At 37.7% G+C, this 24,558-nt stretch overlaps 1 protein-coding gene across 3 annotated transcripts in view; it reads left to right on the plus strand.

The window, feature by feature from the left end:
• The window catches only part of STK33 (serine/threonine kinase 33), a 70,008-nt gene that overhangs the window by 35,065 nt on the left and 10,385 nt on the right, over positions 1 to 24,558 (plus strand). For 2 of the 3 annotated variants that reach the window (XM_021685743.1, XM_021685744.2), the window contains exon 11: positions 11,992 to 12,198. The exons of the other annotated variant lie outside the window; for it this stretch is intronic. In XM_021685743.1, the coding sequence (XP_021541418.1) occupies positions 11,992 to 12,198 (207 nt within the window). The remainder of the gene's footprint in view (positions 1 to 11,991; positions 12,199 to 24,558) is intronic. 3 annotated transcript variants of the gene reach the window in all.

Below are 24,558 nucleotides of genomic sequence, written 5' to 3' on the forward strand. Positions count from 1 at the left end.
GGGCTGCATTTCCCCACCCCAAAAACTTTATTCATCCATGACTGACTATTACTTATTGTTAGAAAGAGACAGCATTCAGTTTCAATTGTATTGTTGTTTTAGTTTTTAAAGATGTAGGCACCTAGAACCTTATGTGAATATGTAGATGTGAATGGAAGGAGTTTCAACATAGCAGTGTCACTCAGCTCTTTAAATCTCTTTGAGTTAATTGTCAAAAACCACCCAGGGAAAGGCCTGCTAGAGAAGGTTCTGGTTCCTGCCAAGATGCTGAATTAGCACAGATTACTTCATCTTCTCTGAAGATTAAACCTAGAATAACTTTAGAGAAAAACCTCATGATACCAGGATTCAGAGTACAGCATGAGAAGCCCTTGGGAAGATGAAGGATTCATTTTGAGTTGCTGCGTATGGTGGGTGAGGCGACAGCCTGGAGCCAGGACAGGATGTTAAAGTAGGAAGACAAAAAAACCCAAGTTCCCCTTTTGCTTGTCTTCCTTTGCCTTGGGACATTGATGCCTGTCCCCTCACAGGGGTCTAAGAAATAAAATCAGAGCCAGCACTGAAGCCCTGTTTTGAGTGAGAAGCTAAGGAAAATGGGTGGGAATTGACTGGTTTTTGGCATTGACTCCTTACCTGTTGAACTCCAAATGCTAGGACTGGCGGGTTGTGTTTTTAGGAGTGCCTCATCTGAAGGTTGTTTCTCCTGGGAGAAAGTTGATAAGGATGAAACCCTGGACTGTGGAGTAGCTTGGAGGGGGCAGGTTTGTGGTGCCTAAAGTTCTTACCCCTTACTCCTCCTTGAGCTCCTGGGCTGAGGGCCTGGATTTGACCTTAGAACCATGCCCTGTCCTCCCAAGGAGCCAGTACTCCCTGGGGAAGATGAGATCACAGGCCAAATTTCAGACACCATTAGGAGAGTTTAGAATAGACAGTCCAAAATTTAAAAGTCAGCAAAGTGAGCATACTAAAAGAGATAAGTGGAAGATGTTAATAATATGGAGGAAGAATATGAAATAATACAACAGAACCAAGTAGAACCATTTAGGTGTAATGGTTGAAATATAGAACGCAACTATATAGGGTAAAGAGTGAAATGGGTGCAGCTAAAGAATGAATTAAAAAACTAGGCGATGGGGCGCCTGGGTGGCTCAGTTGGTTAAGCGACTGCCTTCGGCTCAGGTCATGATCCTGGAGTCCCGGGATCGAGTCCCGCATCGGGCTCCCTGCTCGGCGGGGAGTCTGCTTCTCCCTCTGACCCTCCTCCCTCTCATGCTCTCTGTCTCTCATTCTCTCTGTCTCAAATAAATAAATAAAATCTTAAAAAAAAAAAAAAGTTTAAAAAAAATAAATAAATAAATAAAAAAATAAAAAACTAGGCGATCAGATTATGGAACTTTACAGAAGGAAACGGGAAGATAAATTGAAAATGTAAAAAAAGAGAAAAAAAAGTTAAGATATGTGGAGTTAAAAGTAAAAGTGCCCAAATTCCTATAATAGGAGCTTGAGAGAGATAAGTAAAAAGGAGGAGGAGAAAATCTTTAAAGAAATAATAGAGATAAAATAATCAGAATTAGAGAAGAAAGTCTCTAGCATTCAACAGATGATAGAATACTAAATAGGAGAGATAAGGAAAAACTGACAGAAGAGGCATAATGAAATTTAAGAACATTAAAAACAAGGAAAAAACTCTAAAAGCTCCCAGAAAGAAATAGTAAAACATATAAAAAAGAACAAGAATCACATTGACATCTTACTTTTGGGGAGCAACATTCGATACAAGCATAAATAGAGTAATCCTCTAAATATATTAAAAGACCAAGAACTTTAAACTTAGAATTTTGTATCCATCCAAATTATCATTCAAATGAAAAGATATTATAAAAATATTTTCAAATATACAAGACCTCAGAAGGATTGACACACAAGTCATACACGTAAAACACTTGGTTGAAATAATTAAATAGGAAAACTAAATCCAGAAGCTGCTACCAGAGCTATGTGCAGTAAGAGTCTTTAAATACCTTGATAAAGTTTGTTGGTGTCAAAAAGCAAAACTAAAAAACCACAAAACCAAAGAATAAGAGGAGAAATTATCTTCATAATAACAAGAATTAAAATGCAAAGCAATATCTATGTGATAAGCACTGAGAAGGGAGAGAGAACATTTGTCCACTGAGAGGGTGCTAAAATGGGAGATGTAGACATCAGATTTTTAAAGTGGGAAAGAATTAAAAAACAAAGAATGGGGCAAATTGAAGTAGTAAACATAAATGATAGAAACAAGTCCAAATATAAAAATAATTACAAATAAATGGGTTAGAAATACCTATTAAAAGACATATTGTCGGGCGCCTGGGTGGCTCAGTTGGTTAAGCGACTGTCTTCGGCTCAGGTCATGATCCTGGAGTCCCGGGATCGAGTCCCACATCAGGCTCCCTGCTCAGCAGGGAGTCTGCTTCTCCCTCTGACCTTCCTCCCTCTCATGCTCTCTGTCTCTCATTGTCTCTCTTGCAAATAAATAAAATCTTAAAAAAAAAAAAGACATATTGTCAGGTTGAATTTTTGTTGACTCTAGCTAAGTGCTATTTACAAGAAACACATTTGAAGCACAAGGACAGAGAAATATTGAAAAAAAGAAGAATGGAAAAGGACATACCAGGCAAACACTAACCTGTGTCACTAAATTAAAGCCTGTGTAACTGAATAAATACCAGTTAATACCTTAACACACCTTTACACAGAACAAATCATTACTAGAGATAAAGAAGGTCACTTTATTATGATAAAAATTCAACTGAACCATGTATGCAACTAATACATGTTATTTTAAACATGTATGCAATTAATAAAGTAACCTGGAAACATAATATATCAGAAGTTGACAAAAGTACATGGAAAAATTGGCAAATTCATCATAGTGGGAGATTTTAATGCACTTCTCTCAATTACTGATAATGTAAAGCAAATGGAAACAAAAACAGTTACAGAGATTTTAACAACACAATCAACAAGCTTATCCTAGTGGACACATAAACAATTCTGCACCCAACAATTAGAGAACATATAGCTTTCTTAAGCCCATGTGGAACATTTATCAAAATTGCTCTTATACTAATCCATGAAGCAAGCAAGCCTCAATGAATTCCTCACAGATCACGTTCTCTAACAATATGCAAACACGCGTCAGAAGTCAATAGCAGTTAGATTAAATATCTGAGTGTGTTTGGAAATCACATCACATGCTTCTAGAGAAGTCCTGGGTTAAGAATAAATACTAACGAGAAAAAATGAAATCCTTAGAACTGAATGACAATGAAAATACATCATGTCAAAACTTGTAGGATGCTGAAAAGTTTGTTTTGGCAGAAGTTTGTAGCCTAAAATACTTATATTAGAAAAGAAGAAAGGCTAAAAATTAATAAACTACTATCCAACTTAAAATGCATGGAAAAAATCCAGCGGAATATACCCAAATAAAGTAATAGGGGAAAAAAGTAAGTGAAAATAAAGTAAATAGAAAGCGAAGGTAGAGGAGAAAAGATAACAAGAACAACATTTGAGTCTTCTGAAAGACCAACAAATAGAGAAAACTTTGGCAGAAGTAATTGAGAAAGAAAAAGAGAAGACAAAAAGTAGATATTACATATGAAAAAGAGAATTCAGCCACAGGTAAAGCACAGAAAAAGGATTGTGATTTAAAAGATAAGAAATTTAAAAGACAAGGGAATCCTACCAACACTGTATACTAATAAATCTGAAAACTTTGGCCAAATGGACAAAATTTCTTGTTCCAGAAAAATTTTACAGCTTCACAAAACTGTCTCAAGAATAAATAGAAAACTTGAATGGTCCTATAGTTATGAAAGAAATTGAAGTAGTAGTTTAAAATCTTCCATAAGGAAGATGATGGGTATTAAGATGAGCATGATGAGCACCGAATGATGTATTGAAGTGTTGAATCACGTATTGTATACCTGAAACTAATATAACACTGTATGTTAACTACACTAGAATTAAAATTTAAAACTTTATATATATATTAAATAAAAGTTACATATATTAAATAAAAATAAAATCTTCCATAAGGAAAACACCAGGCTTAAAATTCAGATGATTTTACAGATTAGTCCCACAAGACTTTCATCTCAAATTTGTAACTCACCTCCCACCCCCAACAAGAGGGAATTTTTCTTTACTTCTTCAAAAAGTCTAATATAACTCTGTATACTGTAGTATAACAAAACTAGACCAAAGGAAACTAAACCTATGAAAAAGGAAAATGATCCATTTCACTTATTAATATAGATATGAAACCTTAAACAAAATATTAGCAAATTGGATCCAGTTGTGTATATGAAAAGATAATACATCATGACCAAGTTGGATTTTTGCTCAGTATACAATGATGTTTAGTTTCAGAAAAACAGCTATAAATATAAATTCCCACATTAACATATTAAAGGAGAAAAAGCATATGATCATTTCAAAAGAAATACTTATAAGACTCAACATACATTCACAATTTAATTAGAAATAAAAGGAAACTTCTCTAACCTGACATAAAAGATTATAGCAAATATCATTCTAAATAGGAAATATGAGAACTTCCTTTAAAATAAAGCAGTAGTCAAGGAAGTCAGCTTTCAATATTTTTTTTCCAAGATTGTGGTTTTTAGTTAACTTGAGACAAAGAAAAGATATTAAAGGCATGGGAATTGGAAAGCAGAAATAAAAGTTTTATTATTTATCGTAATATACAAATTATTAGACACATTATTTGAAATAATAGGAAAGCTGAGTAAGATAGCTGGATTTATTATTGATATATAGTTAACCCTTGAATAACATGGAGATTAGGGGTACTTTCCTCCTGTGCAGTTGACTCCCCAGAAACTTAACTACTAATATCAGACTGTTGACTAAAGTCTTGCTGATGACATGAACAGTCAATTAACACATATTTTTATGTTATATGTACTATATACTATATTTTTATAATAAAGTAAGTGAGAGAAAAGAAAATGTTATTGAGAAAATCATAAAGAGAAAATACATTTACAATAACCTACTGTATTTACCAAAAAAAAATCTGCATATAAGTAAACCCACACAGTTGAAACCCATATTGTTCAAGGGTCAGCAGTATATCAGTATAGAAGTGTATCAAATCAACACATATACACCTTAAACTTACACAGTGTTGTTACATGTCAATTATATCTCAGTAAAGCTGGAAAAAAAGATTGGTATATAAAGTTCAATTACATTTCTATTCACAAGCAACCAACAATAGAAAATGTAATAAAAATGAAGACATGTAAAGCAGTATCCAAGAATATAGAATATCCAGGAATAAATCTAACATAAGATTCCTAAGACCTCTTTGGGTAAAGTTAGGAAATTTTATTGGAAAACTTTGAAAAAGACTTAAGTGAACAGATCGTGGTATGGTCTAACAATGGAATATTATATAGCAGTCCGAGTGATTAAACTACATGTAGTAATATCTATGAAGCAATGAAATTTATCTTTAAACTCATCATAGTTTTGTTAAGATATAATCTGCTCACTCTAAAATACACTGATTTTAAGTATATAGCCTGATGAATCTTTATATATGTATATATTTGTGTAACTACCAGCCAGAACAAAATATGGAACATTTCTGTCCCCAATCAGAAAGTTCCATTGTTCCCTTTTCCAGAGTGATTGGACCATTCACCAGCAATGTGTGAGTTCTAGTTTTGCTCCCCATCTTCTCCAATGCTTATTATTGTCGATATTTTTTATTTAGATACTCTGGTAGATTGTAATAGCATCTCATTGTGGTTTTAATCTGCATTTCCTGAATGACAAATGAAATTGGTCACCTTTATTTATGTTTATTGGTCTTTTGGTTATCTTCTTTTGTGAAACACTTGTTCAGGTCTTTTTTCCCCCTCATTTTTTCTATTTGGTTTTATGTCTTTTACTTATTGATTTGTAGGAGTTCATTATTTTAGATAAATGAGCATTCTGTGACACACAAATAAATATATACACAAAAACAAGAAATGGAAGAATCTGACTTATGGAAAAGAACATGGAAAGGATTACTGCAAATCCTTGCTCAAGGAGGTGGCTTTTGAAAAAGAATAGATCATTGGAAATTGGGGGTCTTGAAATGGATTCCCTGCAAACTCTATCCTTGCCCACATATCCCTTTGAAAGTCTTCCTGTACAGCCAGGTGTACACAGTTTGAAAAATGTTGGTTTGAATATAGTGAGTTTGTTTTTTTATTTTTCCAGCTTTATTGAGATATAATGGATGTATAACATTATATAAATTTCAGGTGTACAACATAATGGTTTGACATATGTATATATTGTGAAATGATTACCACAATTAGTTTAGTTAAAACATCCATCAACTCACATGCTTACAATTTTTTATCTTTTTTTTTTTTTAAGATTTTATTTATTTATTTGACAGAGAGAGACACAGCGAGAGAGGGAACACAAGCAGGGGGAGTGGGAGAGGGAGAAGCAGGCTCCCCGCAGAGCAGGGAGCCCGATGCAGGACTCAATCCCAGGACCCTGGGATCATGACCTGAGCTGAAGGCAGTCGCTTAACCAACTGAGCCACCCAGGCGCCCAATTTTTTATCTTTTGATGGGAACTTTTAAGATCTGTCTTAGCAACTTTCGAATATACCGTACAGTATAGAAGTCTCCACAAACACCTCTAGCTAAAAATTCTTGGCAGGCAATTGGAAATACACTTCTGTAATGGGGTAAATTACTAAATTTCTCAGGCTGCTTCCCCCTGAAGAATAGGAATATCAACACTAACCTTGTATACTCATATAGTTGCTACACTTATCAAAGAAAATCACCGAGACGACTTTTAGGAAAATTTTTAAAGCATGCAGTTGCTTACTTCAGTGGTCATTATTACCTTGATATGCTGCTGCTGAGCACTCATTGAGGCCCAGGAGGGTGAGTTTGGCGGTTTTACCGGGTGCCACCAGTTCATGTGGGTATCTGCAACTTACATTGTTTCTTTTCCTACTGTAATGTACATTAATTACTAGTCATATAAAGGTAATAGCTGAGCTTACCCTGGTAAGTGATTTAAATGGTAAACAAAAAAGGAAGAATAACTTTTCTTCCTCCATCCCCTCATTCCCTCACACTAAAGATAGCCTTTGTTAAGTCTCTATGCATTCTTTCAAAAGTAATTCTATGCATTTTTATGTATATACCTTACACAAGCGGGTTCATATTACGCAAGCTATTCTTTTCTACCTAATGTATCTTGGAAAGATTTCTTTATTTTTTAAAAAGCAGCATTGGATCCCAAATTATGGATACACTATTATGTTCTAAGTAGTCCCCTATGAATATGGAACATGTAAATTGTTTCAGATTATTTCTATTCTAGCAGTGGTACAACAAATGTTCTTATAAATATATGTTTGCATGCTGTGCTATCAGGTAAATTCTTAACAGTGGACTTACTGGTCAGAGAGGAGGTGCATTATACATTTTGATAGGTTATTGCTAATTTGCCCTCCCATAAAAAGCCAGTAAATGAGAAAGCCTGTTTGCCCACACCCTCACCAACACAGAATATTACCAAACTTAAAGTTACGTCCATCTATTAAGTGAAGACTGGCATCTCATTGTTTTGATTTGGGTTTTGTTAATTTTGTGAAGTTGAGCAGCCTTTTATGTTTTTTTTATAAAGTGATTATTCCATTTTCCTATTGAAAAAAATTTTATTCCTAGGTGTCAACTATACTCAAGTAAAAAAAAAAAAAAAAACCTTAGGAATATTACAAAATAAAGAGTTCTGGCTATTTACAAAAAGTGGAAATGATGACCAGAAGCTAAAGACCTAGAATGTTTCCTTTTAGCTTTGCCATTTTTAAAAAAAGATTTTATTTATTTATTTGACAAAGAGAAAGAGCGAGCGAGAGAAAGCACAAGCAGGGGGAAAGGGAGAGGGAGAAGCAGGCTCCCCGCTGAGCAGGGAGCCCACATGGGACTCAGTCCCAGGACTCCTGGGATCATGACCTGAGCCAAAGGCAGATGCTTAACCAGCTGAGCCACCCAGGTGCCCCTAGCTTTGCTAATTTTATGTTTCATACCACCTCACCCCAGCTCATAAATATCATTCGTTCATTTATTCATTCATTCAAAACTACTCATTAAATACTTACTGTTTATAAAATACTGATAGTCACAGTCCTTGAACAGGCGAAGTATGTTAGATAGGGACATATGTTTAGATCTCCAATTTTGGTCTCCACTTAATACTAAGGTATTAAATCAAATCTTAGTTTTTGCCAATGCTTCTTCTCCATGAGTATTCATTTTTCCATTTTTCAAAATAAAATAGTCTCAACCCTCTGTTAGTTAACCAAGTAGAAGTTTAGTAACCAGAATGTTGGTGTTCTACTTTTGAAAGCCTCAGATTATTGACGTGTTACTGCTGCCTTCTTGCCATTTACTACTTCACAGTTGATAAGTTCAGTATCTGACTCTGATTACAACCAGTAAAAGGAATTCAGAGGTTAGTGTCCTGATAGTGAAATGACATACACTTTACAGTGTCTGCCCTAATAATTCTGCCCATTTTTGTTTGTTGGTTGGTTCATTTGTAATTTCTGTTGAACCTAGAAGGCTCATGACACAGAGCCCTGGCCCACTTATTCATAGGTCTGTCCAAGCATTTGATACAATTCCTCCTCCAGCTGCTAGCAAGCAAGAAGGGGGTAGTCTAGTAAGTTATTGACTGGACTTTAGACTTTGTGCCCTGTTTGATATCACACATGAATGTAGGAAGCAAAGAGTTAAAGATTTCCAAATAGTAGGGTGTTTCTGAGGGGATAATGTCCTATTCTGAATCCTTTCTCTTCTTCACAATCTCTGTGGAATGAGAAATAGGGTCATTTCTTTGAGTACAAAGGCACTCTACTTTAGGCATATAGAGTATCAGTCATCAAGCTCTTACGTGTATTATGAGCATTTGAAAGATTGCTAGAGATGCAGATTCAAGATAATACAGGGAATCCTTGCTTTGTATAGTAGCGCAGGACCATAAAAATAACAATGCAGGTTGAAACTGCAAAAGGATCTTAATAATTATTGGGAAAAATTACGATTGTTCCATGCCCTTTAAAAATTTTTGTTAAATAATAAAAACTAACTGTTGGTTCTAATACTTGGAAAATGAAACAAAAGGAAAACTGATTTTTCTTAGTGCATTGTAATTTAAAACATTAGAAATATTAAGAACTGAAGTGTCTTATTTTTTTTTCAGAAAAACTTATCAAAATCAGTTTAAACAGTGCTTACCTTCTCCTTGTCCTATAACTTACAATACAGAGGGGAGCATCTTTTTTTATACTTCAGTGAGTCCTAATACTATTCTCTAAGTTTGGATCAACTTCCAACATCTTATTCTTTGTGCTTTCAATGTCATGAATTATCTCTGAAAATCCTTTAAATGATACCTTCTTTGCGGGCATCACTTTCTCCAGGGCACCTCTGTCCTTTCTGCACACCACTTTCCTCTCATTTCTGTTCATAAGTTTGCCTTCACCAGGTTCCTTTGGTTGCATATCTAGGTTCTCTCAAACGGTGGCAGTGGCAGTTTCCAAGGTCAGCTACTTCTTCTGTTACTCCATTGACATTTGATTCAGATTTCACTTCCAGCATGATCACTTTTCATCTACCTGATGCACTTTCATCTTAGCTGGCAGATTCCTGGGGAGGCAAGGAGGCAACACGACTGCATACTTTGCTGTCTGTGTGTGAACTGAGGCGCGGATGCCCAGTGTCCCATCACCAACAGACCATGAAAGAAGTGACATGACTCGTCACTGATCACATTGCACATCTGTAATTTACATGGTGATTGTGGCTGGAAGAGCTAGCAGTGAAGTTCGAACTTTATGTAATTATTGATAACATACCATGGTGACTGAAATTTGAACTATGTCATTGGGGGACTGAGATTATTTGTAACTAAGTCATGATGACTGAAATTCATGCATATGAGCACTGTGCAAAGCAAGGACTGACTAAACAAATGGGCTGGCACAGGGTACTACTGGGATAGGATTTCTGTAGTAATTACAGTTTTGTTGGGTATGCTGGTTGTACATTGGCTCACTCTTTTTAAGGGCTTTTTGGAAGTGACTTACAGAATGCAAATGTTTAATTTGCTATTTATATCAGGATAGGCTAAATTATGCTGTGGTAACAAATGACCCCCAAATCTCAGTGGTCTCGATGCCATGGCACAGATTGGCTGGGAGGAGGGGAGGAGGCTTTGTTTTACTTTGTCCTCACTCAGGGACCCAGGCTGAGGGAGGCTCCATCTCTGTGCTTCTATAGTTACGAAGGTAGGGATAGGAAACATCATAAATTACATGCTATCTCTTATAGTTTCCACCCAGAAATGATATATACTATTTCCAATAACATTTCACTGGCCAAAACAAGTCACATAGTCATATCCCAAAAGATATAGAGAACAGAATTCTACAACATGCCTAGAAGAAAGGATATTGTGATTACATGAAAATTAGGGACAAAGGTCAGGATGAAACCAGAAAGTTGTAATAGAGGCTAGATGGATCATAAGGATCAAACAGGGCTATTGGCAGAGCCCTGGAGGTCAGAACTCTTTCAGATGAGCGATCAGAGACTCTACTATTCTAGACAATTCCAACTCTTTTATGGTCTCAAGACTCAGTCTATATTTCATCTGAGTTTAAGTTGACAACATTTTTTAAAGTTCTGGGATGCTTGACAGAGATGACTCTCAAATTGAGCCTTGGAGGAAATGTAGGCTATGGGTTGGCAGAAGGCATGGTAAGGGCATTGTGGGAGTGAATGGGTAGAGGATGCTATGGGTAGATGTAACCAAAAGCAGGATGCTATGAAAGTAGTAAGAATATACAACTTCTTAAAACAGGATGAAATAGAAGAACCACGAGGAATTAGTTGCATAATGATCCTCAGTTATTACCGTTCTATACTTAATGTGTGTCTATGTCTTTAACCACAAATATGTTAAACTCTACAAATCCTCAACGGTGTACTCAGATGTCTACCCTTAAAGTGCTCTGTTTCATAGTATTCTGCGTCACTGATGCTTAATGCTTCAGTCCACCCACATACCAAATTAACATAGAATCACTTCATAGCTGTGCCCACACTTGTATTTCCCTTTTTAATCTAAATGTGATCTAAACTTGTCTAAACCTTCTCTACTAGTCTGAGTTCCTAGGAGCAAAAATATTTAAAGCATACCTACTCTCTCAGGAGCCATTTGAGACTGCATTCATGTATTTCTTGGCATTAAGTGGAATATTATTTTTGAGAAAAACATTATTAATATAAAACAGTCAATTTTGGTTTGGTATGGTCACATTTGGGATTAAAGCAGTGTGCTGAATCAGTTATAATCATGGCCACTTTATATTTAAATCTTCCAGTCAACTAAAAAACTTTCAAATCAAACATCTCTCTTCTTGGACACAGTGTTTAACTACTTAATGAGTTTAGCTTTCCTACCTGGAGATTTTGATGTTATATAAGCTTGCCCTTAGTGTTGGGCCCACCAGACTGGGGGCAACTTTTTTCCTTCTTTCTGCTTCCCTGTTAGTTTTCTAAGAGTCGCTCTATAAGGGGGTCTTCGGACTCCAGGGAATTCCCACATCTAGTGTCCTTTGCATGAGCATGTTGCATTGTTCTTTCAAACCCTAATATTTCCCCCCAAACCCTAACCTGTTGCACATGATCTCAGTCAAGAGGCATGAGCCATATCAGCACAGGGAGGATGCTCCAAAGGGCAACAGAAGTTTTGCTGTTTATTCAGCATTTTGGTTTTTCCAAGTGACTTACTGAATTTAGGAAGATGTATTACTCGAAGTTGTAAAAATCTTTTCAATTTTCTAAACTGTTTCTAACACCAAAAATTCATTGTTAATATTAGGGCAATACGCTTTCTTCAGCAAGACCAACCAATGTGTTAGAAATGATGAAGGAATGGAAAAATAACCCAGAAAGTGATGAGGAAAATACAACAGATCAAAAGGACAACTGGTCCATTCAAGAGAAGTTGAAAGATTACCAACCCGGCAGCCCCAGTGGAAATGTCCAGGATATCAGTAGCACCTCAGATGAAGAGGAGGAGAAACAGGTAGGAGGGACCAACAAAACAAGTAGGAAGAACAATTGTTCCATTTCTCCAAACTGTAAAATATTTTCACAACACTTGGAACAACTTTTGCAACTCTGTCTTTTTTTGTTTTTGGTCTGTAAGGAAGGACCTACATGACAAAGCAAGTAAAGTTCTCACCTCTCTTAATGCTATTGTGATTTAGCAGGGTAGCCTACATGTTTATTCTAAGATCTATGATTATGTCGGGCAGGGGTCTGCAAACTTTTCCCATAAAGGAACGGAGAGTAAATATTTTAGGCTTTGTGGGTCCTAATAGTCTCTGTCACAACTTCTCACCTCTGATGTGACAGTATGAAAATAGGCATAGACAGCAAATGAATGAACATGGCCACGTACCAACGAAACTTTATTTACAAAAACAGAATGGTGTGTGATATTTGGCCCATGGGTCAAAGTTAATAATTTTGTGCTTTACCAGGCTATACAACTTGGAATGATTTTATGTATTATCTAGGAAAAGATTTTTTACATTATCCAGTTATTTGTTTCCAATTTTATGATAACTAAAACTATTTATATAGGTTTATCATTTTGCCTTATTAGATCTAAAAGAGCTTTATTCTTTTTGGTGAATATAATTCAGTAACATTTGATTAATTCCAGACAGGGTTCTACTAACCAGATATCCTAGCAATTTACCCAAACTGTTTTTTCTTTTGTTTCTATGTTTATGGAAAAATTTTCCATGGGTTTGTTCTCTTGAATATCTTGAAATATCTCAAGATATTTCTTTTTTTTTTTTTAAGATTTTATTTGTTTATTTGACAGAGAGAGAGACAGTGAAAGGGGGAACACAAGCAGGGGAAGTGGGAGAGGGAGAAGCAGGCTCCCCGCTGAGCAGGGAGCCCGATGTGGGGGCTCGATCCCAGGACCCTGGGATCATGACCTGAGCCGAAGGCAGACGCTTAACGACTGAGCCACCCAGGCACCCCATCTCAAGATATTCCTTATCTTGAAATCTAGTGAACATATTTGAATTCTTTTTTAATCATTTAGTGTCCTGCCAGTGGGGGCTGTGTTCACCTCAGGGCAGCCACGACCCCGTGAGGAGCTGTTACTTTCTGGCTCTCTGAGGCGTAGCGTAGGCAGAGTGCTGCTCAGGCCTGAGAGGGTCGGTTCTGAGCTGCGCCCAGGAAGGTGCTTTGCTGCCTGCCCCTCCCATGCTAACAAGGCCATCAGAAACCTGCAGAAAGAGACTTGGTAGAGTGATCTACTGGTTGATTTTGACTTACTGGTTGAGAACTTCTTCATCTACTTGATAGCAAATGTCTAGATAATAAGTTTAACATTTAATGACTCAGCTATTTTGAAATAATCATATTTTTACCATAATATAAACGTAAGTATGTTGCATTCCCTTCATCCTCTCTGGTCTGTTAACAACTCCTGAAATGCTTAGCAGCTGTGTATATTTTATATTGTTAAAAATAATACCCTAAAAACTCATGTGCATTCCTTATTGAAGACAGTTTGAAGATTTTTCTATTAGCTGACTTGGCATTTTATACATACATATTCATATGCACACACACACATACATAGACCTTCTCACATGTATACACATGTACCACATACATATATACAGTTGATCCTTGAGTTACGGGGTGGGGTTAGGGGCGCTGACCCCCATGCAGTTGACAATTTGCATAGAACTGTTGACTCCCCCAAAACTTAACTACTAATAGCCTATTGTTGATTGAAACCTTTTCAATAACATTAGTGGCCTATTAACACATATTTTACATGTTATATGTATTATATACTGTATTCTCACAATAAATTAGGCTAGAGAAAAAGAAAATGTTATTAAGAAAACCATAAGGAAAAGACATTTACAGTACTATGCTCTACTTATCCAAAAAGATCCATGTATAAGTGGACCCACACAGTTCAAATCCCTGTTGTTCAAGCGTCAGCTGTACATATAGTCAAACTCAGATGTGTGTGTTACAATAATATACACACGTGCATCTACAGATACACACATATACAAACACAAATACACATACACCACATAAATCCACGTTATCTTTTGTATTTCGTAGTCTTGGATTGTATCTGTGTTTGTCACTGAATCCGACATAAAATATCCTTGTGAACCAAATATTTGGTTGGTTGTCTTCCATCTCCTTTTCCATGGCTCTGTCACACCTCTCCCCTCCCTTCCCCCACCCCTGCAAGTCATAGAGTGATGGGACTTGCTCTGTTGTTCTCAGCTACTACTTCCAACTAGGGAACAGAAGAGTTGGAATTTGAGGTGCTTATGGATGCTAGAACTATAACCAGTGGTATAAATTTTATACCAGGTAGATGGAAATTTTAAGAACATAGATCAGCACAAAGAACTTTTCTACAGTCAGAGCTCACCTGCAATAAAACGGGCTGGTCCATGGATAGTAAACCCCACGTCCCAGTTAGTAGAAGTATTCATGCAGACTCTGGAAAGCTACTTGTCAAAACTGCTGTAGCAGGAATTCCTGCAAGATGGGTAGGAGTTTGCCCTGGATGTCCTCTAAGGAACTTTCCCATGCTTAGGTTTTGGCTGTGATGTCTTGGGAGGAATACATTACCTTGTGTGGGAGTTTTTCTGAAAAGTGTTACCCCTTAAAAGAAAGACTTCTTATACATTTAACATAATAAGTTCTTTCATGGGTTTTTATGAATAAGCATATTAAGTTCTTTCACGGGTTTTTATGAATAAGCACAGTACTTTGTTAATTATATTGAAGCTGAGCTTGTGCTAAGAAATTACTTCTTTTCTTTCGAATCTTCATTAGCAACAGTAAATAGTGGAGTATAAAGTTCTCAGGTGATAACTGAAAATAGAGCTTGCCATTTACTCTTTTTTTTTTAACTCTGATTTTTTTTATTTTTTGAGTTGTTGCACAAAGACACTTTTTTATTGTTATGTTAATCACCATACATTACATCATTAGTTTTTGATGTAGTGTTCCATGATTCATTGTTTGTGCATAACACCCAGTGCTTCATGCAGAATGTGCCCTCCTCAATACGCATCACCAGGCTAACCCATCCTCCCACCCCCCTCCCCTCTAGAACCCTCAGTTTGTTTTTCAGAGTCCATCATCTCTCATGGTTCGTCTCCCCCTCCGATTTCCCCCCCTTCATTCTTGCCCTCCTGCTATCTTCTTCTTTTTTTTTTTTTCTTAACATATATTGCATTATTTGTTTCACAGGTACAAATCTGTGATTCAACAGTCTTGCACAATTCACAGTGCTCACCATAGCACATACCCTCCCCAATGACCCAGCCACCCCATCCCTCCCACCCCAGCCCCCACTCCAGCAACCCTCAGTTTGTTTCCTGAGATTAAAAATTCCTCATATCAGTGAGGTCATATGATACATGTCTTTCTCTGATTGACTTATTTCGCTCAGCATAACACCCTCCAGTTCCATCCACGTCGTTGCAAATGGCAAGATTTCATTCCTTTTGATGGCTGCATAATATTCCATTGTATCTATATACCACATCTTCTTTATCCATTCATCTGCCGATGGACATCTTGGCTCTTTCCACAGTTTGGCTATTGTGGACATTGCTGCTATAAACATCGGGGTGCACGTACCCCTTTGGATCCCTACATTTGTATCTTTGGGGTAAATACCCAGTGGTGCAATTGCTGGATCGTATGGTAGCTCTATTTCCAACTTTTTGAGGAACCTCCATACTGTTTTCCAGAGTGGCTGCACCAGCTCTCATTCCCACCTACAGTGTAGGAGGGTTCCCCTTTCTCTGCATCCCCGCCAACATCTGTCGTTTCCTGACTTGTTAATTTTAGCCATTCTGACTGGTGTGAGGTGGGATCTCATTGAGGTTTTGATTTGGATTTCCCTGATGCCGAGCGATGTTGAGCACTTTTTCATGTGTCTGTTGGCCATTTGGATGTCTTCTTTGGAAAAATGTCTGTTCATGTCTTCTGCCCATTTCTTGATTGGATCATTTGTTCTTTGGGTGTTGAGTTTGATAAGTTCTTTATAGATTTTGGATACTAGCCCTTTATCTGATATGTCATTTGCAAATATCTTCTCCCATTCTGTCGGTTGCCTTTTGGTTTTGTTGACTGTTTCTTTTGCTGTGCAAAAGCTTTTTATCTTGATGAAGTCCCAATAGTTCATTTTTGCCCTTGCTTCCCTTGCCCTTGGCGATGTTTCTAGGAAGAACTTGCTGTGGCTGAGGTCGAAGAGGTTGCTGCCTGCGTTCTCCTTTAGAATTTGATGGACTCCTGTCTCACATTGAGGTCTTTCAACCATTTTGAGTCTATTTTTGTGTGTGGTGTAAGGAAATGGTCCAGTTTCTTCTGCATGTGGCTGTCCAATTTTCCCAACACCATTTGTTGAAGAGACTGTCTTTTTTCCATTGGACATTCTTTCCTGCTTTGCCGAAGATGAGTTGACCATAGAGTTGAGGGTCCATTTCTGGGCTCTCTGTTCTGTGCCATTGATCTATGTGTCTGTTTTTGTGCCAGTACCATACTGTCTTGATGATGACAGCTTTGTAATAGAGCTGGAAGTCCAGAATTGTGATGCCGCCAGCTTTGCTTTTCCTTTTCAACATTCCTCTGGCTATTCGGGGTCTTTTCTGGTTCCATACAAACTTTAGGACTATTTGTTCCATTTCTTTGAAAAAAGTGGATGGTATTTTGATGGGGATTGCATTGAATGTGTAGATTGCTCTAGGTAGCATTGACATCTTCACAATATTTGTTCTTCCAATCCTTGAGCATGGAACGTTTTTCCATTTCTTTGTGTCTTCCTCAATTTGTTTCATGAGTATTTTATAGTTTTCTGAGTACAGATCCTTTGCTTCTTTGGTTAGACTTTATTCTTAGGTACCTTATGGTTTTGGGTGCAATTGTAAATGGGATATACTCCTTCATTTCTCTTTCTTCTGTCTTGTTGTTGGTGTATAGGAATGCCACTGATTTCTGTGCATTGATTTTATATCCTGCCACTTGACTGAATTCCTGTATGAGTTCTAGCAGTTTTGGGGTGGAGTCTTCTGGGTTTTCCACATAAAGTATCATATCATCTGCAAACAGTGAGAGTTTGACTTCTTCTTTGCCGATTTGGATGCCTTCCATTTCTTTTTGTTGTCTGATTGCTGTGGCTAGGACTTCTAATACTATGTTGATTACTCTGTAATTCTCCTTTTTGATGGGGTCTTTGTCTGGTTTTGGGATCAAGGTAATGGTGGCCTCATAAAACGAGTTTGGAAGTTTTCCTTCCATTTCTATTCTTTGGAACAGTTTCAGAAGAATAGGTATTAATTCTTCTTTAAATGTTTGGTAGAATTCCCCTAGGAAGCCATCTGGCCCTGGGCTTTTGTTTGTTGGGAGATTTCTGATGACTGCTTCAATTTCCTTAGTGGTTATAGGTCTGTTCAGGTTTTCTATTTCTTCCTGGTTCAGTTTTGGTAGTTGATACATCTCTAGGAATGCATCCATTTCTTCCAGGCTATCTAATTTGCTGGCATAGAGTTGCTCATAATATGTTCTTATAATTGTTTGTATTTCTTTGGTGTTGGTTGTGATCTCTCCTCTTTCATTCATGATTTTGTTGATTTGGGTCCTTTCTCTTTTCTTTTTGATAAGTCTGGCCAGGGGTTTATCAATCTTGTTAATTCTTTCAAAGAACCAGCTCCTAGTTTTGTTGATGTGTTCTACTGTTCTTTTGGTTTCTATTTCATTGATTTCTGCTCTGATCTTTATTATTTCTCTTCTCCTGCTGGGTTTAGGCTTTATTTGCTGTTCTTTCTCCAGCTCCTTTAGGTGTAGGGTTAGGTTGTGTACTTGAGACCTTTCTTGTTTCTTGAGAAAGGCTTGTATTGCTATATACTTTCCTCTTAGGACTGCCTTTGCTGCATCCCAAAGATTTTGAACAGTTGTGTTTTCATTTGCATTGGTTTCCATGAATTTTTTTAATTCTTCTTTAATTTCCTGGTTGACCCACTCATTCTTTAGTAGGATGCTCTTTAGCCTCCATGTATTTGAGTTCTTTCCGACTTTCCTCTTGTGATTGATTTCTAGTTTCAAAGCATTGTGGTCTGAAAATAGGCAGGGAATGATCCCAATCTTTTGGTACTGGTTGAGACCTGATTTGTGACCTAGGATGTGATCTATTCTGGAGAATGTTCCATGGGCACTAGAGAAGAATGTGTATTCCGTCGCTTTGGGATGGAATGTTCTGAATATGTCTGTGAAGTCCGTTTGGTCCAGTGTGTCATTTAAAGTCTTTATTTCCTTGTTGATCTTTTGCTTAGATGATCTGTCCATTTCAGTGAGGGGGGTGTTAAAGTCCCCCACTATTATTGTATTGTTGTCAATGTGTTTCTTTGCTTTTGTTATTAATTGCCTTATATAATTGGCTGTTCCAATTAGGGGCATAGATATTTACAATTGTTAGATCTTCTCGTTGGATAGACCCTTTAAGGAGGATATAGTGTCCTTCCTCATCTCTTATTACAGTTTTTGGTTTAAAATCTAATTTGTCTGATATAAGGACTGCCACCCTAGCTTTCTTTTGGTGTCCATTAGCATAGTAAATTGTTTTCCACCCCCTCACTTTCAATCTGTGGTGTCTTTGGGTCTAAAATGAGTCTCTTGCAGACAGCATATCGATGGGTCTTGTTTTTTAATCCAATCTGATAGCCTGTGTCTTTTGATTGGGACATTTAGCCCATTTACATTCAGGGTAACTATTGAAAGATAGGAATTTAGTGCCATTGTATTGCCTGTAAGGTGACTGTTACTGTATACTGTCTGTGTTCCTTTCTGGTCTATGTTGCTTTTAGGCTCTCTCTTTGCTTAGAGGACCCCTTTCAATATTTCTTGTAGGACTGGTTTTGTGTTTGCAAATTCCTTTAGTTTTTGTTTGTCCTGGAAGCTTTTTATCTCTCCTTCTATTTTCAATGACAGCCTAGCTGGATATAGTATTCTTGGCTGCATATTTTTCTCGTTTAGTTCTCTGAATATATCATGCCAGTCCTTTCTGGCCTGCCAGGTCTCTGTGGATAGGTCTGTTGTCAATCTAATGTTCTACCTTCGTAGGTTACATATCTCTTCTCCCGAGCTGCTTTCAGGATTTTCTCTTTGTCTCTGAGACTTGTAAGTTTTACTATTAGATGTCGGGGTGTTGACCTATTTTTATTGATTTTGAGAGGGGTTCTGTGTGCCTCCTGGATTTTGATGCCTGTTTCCTTCCCCAAATTAGGGAAGTTCTCTGCTATAATTTGGTCCAATATACCTTCTTCCCCTCTCTCTCTTTCTTCTTCTTCTGGGATCCCAATTATTCTAATGTTGTTTTGTCTTATGGTATCGCTTATCTCTCAAATTCTGCCCTTGTGATCCAGTAGTTGTTTATCTCTCTTTTTCTCAGCTTCTTTATTTTCCATCATTTGGTCTTCTATATCACTGATTCTCTCTTCTGCCTCATTTATCCTAGCAGTTAGTGCCCCCATTTTTGATTGCACCTCATTAATAGCCTTTTTGATTTCGACTTGGTTAGATTTTAGTTCTTTTATTTCTCCAGAAAGGGGTTCTCTAATAACATCCATGCTTTTTTCAAGCCCAGCTAGTATCTTTAAAGTGATGATTCTGAACTCTAGATCCGACATCATACTAATGTCCGTATTGAGTAGGTCCCTGGCAGTCGGTACTACCTCTTGTTCTTTTTGTTGAGGTGATTTTTTCTGTCTGTCATTTTGTGCAGAGGAGAATAGATTAATGAGAGAACAAAATGCTAGCAGAGTAACAACGTCCCCAGAAAATATACTCTAAACAAATCAGAAAAGACCTGAAGCAGTGGGAAAAGAAATGGAAAGAGAGAAAAAAGAAAAAGAAAAAGATAAAGATAAAAACAAACAAAAACAGAACAAAACAAAACAACAACAAAAAAACCCAGAATGTGATCAAATATGATCAGGCTGGTATATAGATCAGTGCCACACACTAGATTTTGGGTGTATTTTGGTCTTTTAGAAGAAAGTGCCTCCCAAAATTTTAAAGAAAGAAAAACTTATATATGTACAAAAATAAGGGTTGATATGATGAAGGGATGGAATATGACTGTAAAGATGAAAATTATAAAAAATTTTATAAAAGGAATTGATAAGAAGTTGTTTGAAAAAAGAAAGAAGAGGATTTAAAAAAAAAAAAGGGAAGAGAATGTGATCAGGCAGGAGAGTAGAACAAAGCCATACACTAGAGATTTAGGGTATATTTTGATCTGTTAGAAGAAACTGTATCTCAAAATTTTAAAGAGAGAACAACTTACATATATGTGCCAAAAATAAGGGTAACCACTATGAAGGGATAGAATATGACTCTAAAAATGAAAAATAAAAATGTTTTTTAAAAAAGGGATTGATAAGATGTTGGTTGAAAAAGGGAAAAAGAAAAATTAACTTTGAAAGACTAAAGAATCATGGTAAAAAAAGCCATGAATTCTATGTGCAGTATTCCCCTAGCGCTGGAGTTTTGCTGTTCTCATTGATCGGTAAACTTGGTTTTGGCTGGCTGTTCTTGCTCATCTTCTGGGGGAGGGGCCTGTTGCCGTGGTTCCCAAATGTCTTTGCTGGAGGTGGAATTGCCCTGCCCTTGCCCAGTTCGGGCTAAGTAATCTGCTTGGGTTTGCTCTCGGGAGCTTTTGTTCCCTGCAAGCTTTCCGTGCAGCTTTGGTGACCGAGAGTGAAAATGGTGGCCTCCCAATCTCCGCCCCAGAGGAGCCGAGAACTCGGGGCCCCACTCCTCAGTGCAGCCCCAGAGAAAAGCCGTCAATCACTCCTATCTCCCCGGTCTCCGGCCGCACTCTGTGCTCACCGGGCCTGTGACCAAGCGTTTCTTTCTCTGGCACCCGACTCGGTGTGGAGTCTCCAAACCCAGCAGATCCCTGCGGTGCGCTCCTGGGCCGCTCCTCCCGGGGGAGGAAGGGGAGTCTCCCCAGATCTGCCGCTTGTTGGGTCCCTGCTGGAGGAGCAGTGGCCCGACTGTGCCGCAGATCACGGTTTATGGCAACCCTGAGCTGAGAGCCCGCGCCTTGGCTCTGTCTCTGCAGCCGGCTTCCTCGCTCTGATACCTGGGAGCTCTGCTGCCCTCAGGCACCCCCGGTCTTTCTGTGACCCCGAGGGTCCTGAGACCACACTGTCCCACGAGGGTTCCAACCCCCGCTTAGCCACTGGAGCGACATCCCACAGCGGAGCAGACTTCTAAAAGTTCCAATTTTGTGCTCCGTGGCTCTATCACTTGCCAGAAGCGGCCAACGGAAGCCCCCTCCCCCGCCGTCTATCCTCCCGAATATCGCCTCGGATTCACTTCTCCGCCCATCCTACCTTCCAGAAAGTGGTCGCTTTTCTGTTCAGAGAGTTGTTGCTATTCTTTTCTTCGATCTCCTGTTGAGTTCGTATGTGTTCAGAATGGTTTGATCCCTATCCAGCTGAATTCCTGAGACCAGGTGAAATCCAGGTCTCTTACTCCTCTGCCGTCTTGCTCCCCCTTGCCCTTTACTGTTGAGTCCACACAGGATTCACATAGTAATTAATATTCTTAAGAGTGAAATTTTAATTTTATTAAAATTATTCTATGAATATTAAAATATTTCCCATGGGGAAAATTTTGATGTTAAAATTAGATTATATGAACAATTTGATGTGATAACATAAATAATTTATACCTAATAAATTAAGTAAATTCTTTTTCCATTAAAGATTTTGAAATTTGGTTTTAATTTAAGTGGAAATCTGCCATCAGTTCCTGTTTTCCATTGTATCATGGTTCTCTCTTCCGGAGAATCTCAGAAATCCATTTGGAGCTCTGATTTTGTATTTTTTACAAGCCAGGGTCATCATGCTTTTTGGCTAAGTGGCAGAGCTCTTGGAAGACTAGCAGAGAAAGTGAGGATTTGTTATAAACAAAATCAAAACACTTGACCTGAGCATTTTCCTCTGTCACTGAATAACCATCCCTTCGTTCCAAATGCTGTGGTCATCATAGAAAAATATAGTCTGCATCTCCTCATTGTTCATGTTTGGACTGAGGTATCACACTACACTCTTCTAGACTTGTCATCAAATAGTTGGCATTTGGCCATGTCTTTTTTTTTTTTCTTTTTCTTTCCGATTTTTAGCCTAATTTGGGTAATCGTGTTCTTCGAAGGTAGAAATGTCCTCTTGTGTATATTTCATGTTTTATAGGCTGAGTACATCTAGGTAATGTTTTGTGTCTTTAGTAACCCTCTAAATTCCCCACAGTGGGTTCTTACTCCATTCTATCAGGTAGACCCAAGACTTCAACTCCTACAACAGCATTTTACTCATCTTCAAATGAGATGCTTGGCAGACCATTGCTTATTGTGAAAACATGCCTTTTAACATTATGTCCTTAATGATTTCTGATAAGTAGTACAATACTCTCATTATTTATTAAGCTCAGAAAACAACTGAGAAATGAATGTCTGGTAATTAAAGTACACTTTCCCATCACCGTGGAGGGAGGGACTAAAAATTCTGGATGTATATTTGCATTACAGAATTCTTGCTTCATAAAGGAGATACTTCTTCATTGTTATTTATTGAACATAGTATTGAATGTACTTGTTTAATGAAAATGGAAGATTTTTCTGATTGTTTCCTTTTGTGATCATTTTTCTCCACTGAAAACGTGGCCTTTACAGTGTCACAGGAGACAGTATATGTAGCAGATACTTTCGTCTAGGAAGTAGATATTCAAGGTTGCCTAGAAACTTTGAAAAGTTATTTTGATCAATAAAATGTATTCATGTAGCAGTTCTTCAAAGACAAGAAATGTTTGAATTTAAAGAACATTGAAATTAAACAGTTGAACTGTGGTATGTTGATATATTTCTATGAGAAAGAGTCAGGTTTTCTTGGTATTTTTGTTGAGTAGGATAAAAATTTTCTTCTCTTGACAAATTAAACCTTAGCTTTCTGAGCCCATGTGAATCATGTGCAAATTTGGTGGTGCTTCCACAACTTTGGCACACTTTAGTAGTCCAATATTGAAGCCTTGCAATCTGGCATGCACTTAAAATATAATGGTTAAAAGCACAAGCTCTGGATCTAGGCTGCCTGTATTCAAATCCTGGCTTCACCGCTTATAAGCTTTATAACCTTGGACAAACCTCTTGGCCTCTGGTTCCTCATCTATAAAATGGGAATAGTGATGGTATCAACCAGGGATTAAATAAAATAATGCATGTGACATTCTTGACATGGTAAGCACTTCTTAAAGTTAGCTTTATTGCTTCTATTATTATATTGCTAAAGAACTTGCATAGACTATTACAAAAATTGCACGTTTCTTTCCTGTCAGCTTCAAGTCTCCTTGAGGTATATTTCCTTTTGGGTATGAACAAACCAAGAAATATCATTTTCTTTTCTTTTTTTTTAAAGATTTTATTTATTTATTTGAGACAGAGAGAATGAGAGACAGAGAGCATGAGAGGGAGGAGGGTCAGAGGGAGAAGCAGACTCCCTGCCGAGCAGAGAGCCCGATGTGGGACTCGATCCCGGGACTCCAGGATCATGACCTGAGCTGAAGGCAGTCGCTTAACCAACTGAGCCACCCAGGCGCCCCAAGAAATATCATTTTCAAAGGTGATAAGGTGATGCTTCCAACCTCATTTGCCCTCTGAGTTTCGTGAGGTCCCTAGGATACTGTGGTAGATTAGATTACTTTTCCCAATTATTTAATCCCTCTCTGTAAGTGATTTGTACATTCACAACCTTTGCCGTGTGACATTGCAGTTCTCCCTACTAGAGTAGATGAAGGAAGGATATTTTCTCACCCCACTAGTGTTGGTTTGAACTGTATGACTTATTTTGGCTGATAGAATGTTAAGAGGTAAGATGTAAGTAGAGACCTTAAAAGTGTTCGTGTGATTTAGCTTGTTCTCTTGTATTTCTGCTACCTGCTTTGAGAAGAACATGCCTGCAGGGAGCCACAGTTCCTGGAATTATGGAGATTTGTGGAGCAGACTTGAATCTAATACAAAGCCTGAAGTCTGGTCTAGCCTAGCATGGCCAACCCCTACAGCTAACTGAGACTTTTATAGTCATTTGTCACGTAGTTGTACAGAAAAGCATTAACATAGCAGACCTAAGCTGCTCACCTTGAAAAGGCCTGCTTGCATGGTTGGCCCTTGGCTGGCTTCTGGGAACTTGGATTTGGTTGCTATCATTATCTGATTAAGAATGATTCATTCTGCCTAAACTATGTAAACAATTCAGTTTATGCTGCAACCTGCTTTTCTTCTGGGGGTCTGGGATTTTGGTAGGTGCTA

Source organism: Neomonachus schauinslandi, chromosome 11 (genome assembly GCF_002201575.2).
Source record: "Neomonachus schauinslandi chromosome 11, ASM220157v2, whole genome shotgun sequence".
Lineage (NCBI taxonomy): Eukaryota > Metazoa > Chordata > Mammalia > Carnivora > Phocidae > Neomonachus > Neomonachus schauinslandi.